This window comes from Daucus carota, chromosome 6, assembly GCF_001625215.2.
Source record: "Daucus carota subsp. sativus chromosome 6, DH1 v3.0, whole genome shotgun sequence".
Taxonomy (NCBI): domain Eukaryota; kingdom Viridiplantae; phylum Streptophyta; class Magnoliopsida; order Apiales; family Apiaceae; genus Daucus; species Daucus carota.
The window spans coordinates 12,501,840-12,508,752 of record NC_030386.2 but is presented as its reverse complement, the minus strand read 5'-3'; the positions used below and the strand labels follow the sequence as shown (position 1 = coordinate 12,508,752).

The window sequence follows — 6,913 nt, the reverse complement described above, 5'->3', positions numbered from 1 at the left end:
TATCTGAGACGAGCATCCGTCCACTGGAAGAAGTTCATTAACATGTTCAAGCCTCAGTGAAGAATAAAGTTCAATATGTTTCTGCTATCAAGATTGCCTGAAGATCAAGTATCAAAGACCAGAAGATTCCAGTATATTTAATTTGATTATTTATAATCAAATTTATCGAAGCAACATCTAACCAGGAATGACTGATCAAGTATGTTATCAAGCAAAGGATTCAAAGAATTATTTCAGTTCGAGTCGTTCGTGAACCAGACCAGTGCACAGGACGTCAGGACATACGAAAGTATTCAGTGGATTCGATCAACGAATTAATTGATCAAATCAATCGAGCTGCTCCAGAATATATTGCCAAAGAATTTTGATTAGATATATATATATATATATATATATATTAATTGTTAATTATTTGAATATATAATTCAAATAATTAATTTACCACAATTAATTATATGTATATGTATATTTAATCATTATGCAAGATGAGGAGACTTGTGAAATCTGTCTAAGTAATAGACAGTATGCATCCACTGTGTGGCGCAAGGTTTGACCATAAGTCAAAACCTGCGCTCACATTGCCCTCTACACTGTGGAAGGAGTGAGGCGCCAGGTTTGACTAAAGTCAAAACCTGCGCTTCCCTTCATCACAGTGTAAATATGTTGAAGAATTGCCTAAGTACCTCATACAGTGAGGTTTCCACTGCATAGGAGCGCAACCTTTGACTAAGTCAAAGGTTGCGCCTCTCATTATCTTCACTAGCGCAAGTATGTGAGAATACATAATTTCTCTAAGTCAAAAACCACAGTAGCAACAGTTGGGGCGCCAAGTTTGACTCCCCTAGCGCAACCTTTGACCTCAGTGGAGAATATGTGTATGTAGAGCGCAACTTTCATATATATATACTTATATACATATATGTGTATATGAAAGTGGCGCCATCTACTATACTCACTGGAGTTAGTTTTATTTTTATAAAACGAATCCGTCCAGGACGAACTCAAGTCGTCCAGGACGAACTCGTTAACCATGGTTAGATTTTGTAAAGCCTATAAATAGAGCTTTGTAGTTTCATTTGAAACTAACTACACACTTTGTAAGTGCACACACTATACACGTTCTCGAGAGTTAAATTAGAAGATCGTATTTATCGAGAATTTGTAATAGAGTGATTGTAGTCTCTGCAGCCGACACTTGTGTTGGAATTTGTAGCACCCGAGGATTATTTCTAATACAAGAATATTCCCCGACTTGCTGGAGTTATTTATTTACGATTGATTTAACATGGACTGAAATAAGATTATCCGCAATTAAATTAAATCGAAGAAATTGGTACGACGTATTCAACCCCCCCTTCTACGTCTGATTGGACCTAACATAACAACCAGAAGTTGTCTCTGTATAAGAAAGTGACATGTTTTTAGGACCTCGGGGCCAAATCGGAAGTATTCAATTTTTGTGGATATACTTACATGGTCAACTTTACGGTTCAATATGTTCAATTTTTGTGGATTTACTTACATGGTCAACTTTACGATTCAATATTTGTAAATGGTGTGGGTGTAAAAATGCAGATAATCTCCTTTATTATTATTTTTGTGGATATAATTACATGGTCAACTTTACGGTTCAATATTTGTGAATGGTGTGGTTGTGAAAATGCAGATAATATCCTCTATTATTGTGTTAAATCAGGTAAACTGATCCTTATCTCCAAGTTATTGAGTTAAAAAATCCTAATTCAAAAGAAAGTGACATCTCTTTGAAACCTCATAACCAAATCGAAAGCATTCAATTTTTACGATCAGCTTTACGATTAAATATTTGTGAATTGTGTGGGTGTAAAGATGCAAATTATTTCCTATGTTATTGCAGTAAATTAGAAATAAATTGATCCGTATATCAATTTAAGTCCAACTCAAAAATATGGTACATGTTTCATATTTATTTATAAATATTTCAATATCTGTCAGTAAACTAGACTCACATAAACTAAAATATAATTTCGTATTCTGTATGGAACAACAGTTAACATTCAGCAATGTACTAAGTTGCATATATATTCATCCGCAGGATACACTTCCAGTATACCTTCACAAACTCAGTAGTCAGTACCATGTAAACAAAACAGTTTTTCAATACCACTAAGATATATATGAACCTTGTCACAAACTACTAATAAAGTTGACATCATGACCACTGCTGTAAATTGTAAACATAAACAATTATAAAAAAAGATACATTCATTCCTACAGAAGATATGGGGAAGGAAAAAAGGGTTCTCTGAAGTAGGAAAACTCGGTAATTTAGCTCTTATCCTGCAAAAGTGACGATTCTTCTTGACCGTACTTCCAAACTTTGATCCAAGGTCAACACTAATTGGTAATGTACTAAACATATCAAGAACCTTATCTCTGCCATGAAATCAGTCGATCTTCACAGATGAGTAGATCTTTCGAACAAACCATAAACAAGCATAGAAGCCAATCGTCCCTGTCAAAACAAAGAAGGCAAATGATGCAATTGACATATACCCAAAATACAGGATGCCCGAAACTAGCTTTGTGATCTCCAACTTTGTAAAAAAGTAAAAAATGGAGTAGAGGAACAGGTATAAGGCAGATGATCCTGCAGTAAGGTAAGCCCTCCACCACCAATTGTAATCTTCACTGCACAACTGGAAGTAGCACAGCACAACCGTTATCTCTGCGCATGTTACTACCAAGATAACAAAAACTATGAACAAGAAGCCAAAGATGTAGTAGAACTGATTTAGCCATATGGATGTCAAGATGAAGAATAGTTCGATGAAAACAGCACCAAAGGGAAGAATGCCTCCAATAAGCACTGAGAAGGTCCGTGTCATATACCATGCCTGCTCTGGTACCTGCCTTGGAATTTTATTAGTCTTAACTGGGTCTTCCATGGCTGGTTTTTTGAAGCCCAGGTAACTGCCTACAAAAACTAGTGGTACTGATATCCCGAACCATAAGCAGACAAGAGCAAACATAGTGCCAAACGGTACAGCTCCGGATGATTTCTCTCCCCAGATCAAGGCATTCAGAACAAAGAAAATAGCGAACAGAATACCAGGAAACAAGAAAGCTGTCTTTAATGTATTCTTTTTCCACTCTGTTCCTTTAAACATTTTGTACAATCGTGCAGAAGAATAACCAGCAAATAAGCCCATGAAAACCCATAATAGAACCATGGCAGTCATAAGTCCGCCACGGTTCGAAGGTGACAAGAACCCCAGCAAAGCAAATATCATTGTTACAAGAGTCATTGCCAGAATTTGAACCCCAGTCCCGACATAAACACAGAGTAATCCAGAATTAACTGGTGCCCTGAATACATCTCCATGAACAAGCTTCCATCCAGTTTCTTCCTGAGCCTCGTCCTGTGTTTCGAGTTGATTATAGTTTGCGATATCTCGGTAAAGGGTTCTCATCATGATCATGGCCACCATTCCAGAAAGAAAGAGGACAATCATCAGAGAGTTTATTATAGAAAACCAATGAATCTGATCATCATTCATCAAAAGATAGGTGTCCCATCGTGATGCCCATTTAATATCACTTTCCTGAACAGATGTGACAGAGACGATAGTAAGTCTAACAGATACAGAGATTGATAATATATTTGCACAAGAACAAAGTACAAAGTTTAACTAGCATACCTTAAAAGTAACATCATAACTAAATACAACCTCCCTATCTTTCTCAACTTCTTGGGGTACAGCGCTACCTTGAATTATGTTTTTCGTATTCTTGTTGCATGTCGTTAGCTGAGGGTTTTTATCATCCCATTCCTTGTACTCGTGATTAATACTGTACATTTAAGAGAATACAAAAATAAAATAAACAAAAGAATATCGTTAACCAAGAAACAGAGGCCCAATAAACTCCTGGTGGTTAGACCAAATAACAAAGAATGGTTAAAACAAGGACCGTCACAGATAGACATGCCTATTGCCTAAGGCCACTCAGACACTTTAATTTTGGGACGTTACCATATTGGGCCCTCACACACTTCGACTATCAGATTTTTGATTGATGTTTAGGGCCTTAGGCACACTGACCAACTAAAAGAAAACATATGAAGCAAAAAGAAAAGGAGTGATAAAAAACGATTAATAAAATAGAGACAATAGGAGATGACACTATATTCGTTTACAGATGTGTGCTTGTAAAACAATAGAATAGGTTCAAGGAAAAAAAAATTGCAAAGTCCTTTACAAAATCATGTTAATCTTGGTTAAAATATCATATGCAATATAATTTTTATTAATAAAATATGCCATTTTCGCACAGTGACGGTCCCGTTGGCACTAACGTCCAGAACTCAGAGCCCGACTAAAATAATTTACAAGAAAAAAGAACACTCAATATGTACGTCGACAGCTTAAGAAGGTAGACATATGAATGAAAAACATAGAACCTGTGTGGTGTAACTTCAAACCCAACGATTCTCGCAGAATCAGTCTCAAGGTCTCTATGATACATAACTCTAAAGCTCAAGTGGTTATTGATAAAGTACTTCTCTGCTTTGCTCTGCAGAAGTAAGCAGATGGACATATTAAAGTATGGGCAGTTAGCAAGTATAAACACAAATTTCAGTGCGGGTGGTAAACTTACCCCTGCATAATTTCCTTTGAACCCAACACGGAAACCATGTTCATAAGTAGTTGACTGACTTCCATCCCTTCTTTGTCTAAGAACAGCAACTGGAAGGTTATCCAAGATCCTACATTACCAATAAAATAAATAGCTGTCATAAAACACATCTCAATTTATTGCATACGAGTATTATTGAAATATTAGAAGACTTGTATATAAGGAAAGAGGTAGAGCTAATACGCACTACAGGGCAACAATATAGAGGTAGAAACTGAAATTGAAGTAGTAAATAAAGCAGAATTTAGTCAGAACACTTACATGTTAACGCGGTACTCATCATCGATTTTTTCCTTAAAATTTTTTGCAGCTTCAGCATCCAGCTTCATACGACAGGCCGCCTTACAAGGCTGCTCCTCCCTCATTAGAAACTGCCAAAAATAGGTTCCAAAACAAGGCAACATGCACAAAGCTCGCATTAAGTACATTGTGCAGTGATGACATTGTATCCCTTAACACAAAAAAGTTCCAAATGTAAATTTTACTACTCACTGAATAAACCGAGTTCTCTATACGATCACCTCGGAGAACCTCCCCCAAATTTTCTGCGCTATTCATGATTTTTTGGGGTTTGCAGAATTTCAAATAGTAATAGTCATAAGGAAGCTGTGTCTTAGTAGATGACAGTTTGTTGACTTTAACTTGAAGCGGATCACCCTTCAAAGAAACGCAAAATGAAATAAGTAATAAATCAAAGACCCTGCAATTTTCCATACATTTAAGATACAAATACAATAGATAGAAAGCATTAAACAAACAGCATCAAACCCATTGACCCGTTTGCATAAAAACGAACCTGCAAGGAAATTATTACAACAGAAAGAACCTAATATCAACAAACACTCCTACTTACAAAGTGCAATAAAACTTTTAGCAACCATTTCACCCGTACTTAAACAGATCAACAGAAACTCAGCAATTAGCATTATATACAACTATACGAATACCCGGATGGGAAATGCGGCAAGACAAAGTAAAAGAAAATAACGAATCTCATGACAAATGTAATAACTGTGTTGCGCGTAACACAGTCCCCACAGCACATTAAAGTTTCAAGATCTCGATAATCTAAACACTAAACCACATAAGTCAAATGGGTATAACAAAGAACGAAGCTTTAATTCACGTCCAAATAGCCCGAAAAGCCCAAGATCCAAAATGACAGTACATTATAGCATATGCGTACAACAGTTTATAAGAGTGATCTACAAGCTAAAAACCCAGATCCAAGTAGAACCATACAGCAGTAAATCATAATGGGCTCATAATACCTACTATATGTATACGGTGAAATCGAGAGAGAGAGAGAGAGAGATGAATACCCTTGAGAAATCACGGGGAGCAACCCCGGGTAGATAAAAGGAATGGGCCGATGAGATGAAGATGAGGAAGAAGATGATGGGAGAGATGACCCGGTTGGAAGTATGACGACCCATCTGAGAGAGATTCGATAGAGAGAGAGAGCAGAGAGATAACTCAAGGAGAGTCGATGACTGAGCCTTGGGCTCTACAATTAATTAACTATGTAGGAGTAGACTCCAAAACCAGATCTCTCTCTTCTTAATTTATTTTCTTACTTTCTCTCTCTTTTTTTTAATTCGGACTTAGAGCTTCATTACCTATTAATAATATAAAATAATAAATTCTAGTGAGTCTTAGTGATTGAGGTAATCTAGTTTTAGTGTCAACTCCAATAACAATCCTTAAATTTGATTCCCTATTATTATTTTGATAATAAATTTGAGAGAGAGAAGAGGGAAAAGGAGGGAAAAGACAAAGAAAGAAGGAGGTAGATGAATTTTATATTCATAAATATTAAATAGGTAATGGCTAGTGGTTACCTAAATATAGGTAACGGCTAAGAAATTTGGGGATGTGCTAGTGATTTAGGTAACCACTAAGATAGTGTTGGAGTGCATTTTTCTTTTTGACACATTACCTAAATGTGAGTTTAGGACGTCATTTAGGTAACCTATTATACTTGCTCTTACATCCGTTCTATTTTTTTGGGTGAGCAAGACTCGAATCGAGATGTCTCAAATAAAATTTCAATATGAGCGAGAGTCAATTCACATTTATGGAACAACAGAGTATAAACTTGCTGCTTAGACTTTCCAATTAGCGCTCCATGATCTTTATTTTCATTATATGGGCAGAGCAGTGTTACTCTCATTTCGCTTAAATCACTCGATTTTGAGATCATATGTTCAGTTTGGTCGTTCAGGTATCGCTCACA

General features: G+C 36.3%; 1 protein-coding gene across 1 annotated transcript; it reads right to left on the bottom strand.

Annotated features, from left to right (window-relative positions):
* Nucleotides 1-2,120: 2,120 nt before the first annotated feature.
* LOC108227682 (transmembrane 9 superfamily member 7) lies at nucleotides 2,121-6,234 on the bottom strand. The gene is made up of 7 exons (XM_017402962.2): nucleotides 6,000-6,234; nucleotides 5,170-5,334; nucleotides 4,939-5,048; nucleotides 4,639-4,747; nucleotides 4,442-4,554; nucleotides 3,681-3,831; nucleotides 2,121-3,584 (listed from the first exon to the last, which is right to left on the bottom strand). Exons 1-7 carry the CDS (start codon nucleotides 6,111-6,113, stop codon nucleotides 2,427-2,429), a joined length of 1,920 nt encoding a protein of 639 aa, XP_017258451.1. The 5' UTR covers nucleotides 6,114-6,234; the 3' UTR covers nucleotides 2,121-2,426.
* Nucleotides 6,235-6,913: the final 679 nt, after the last annotated feature.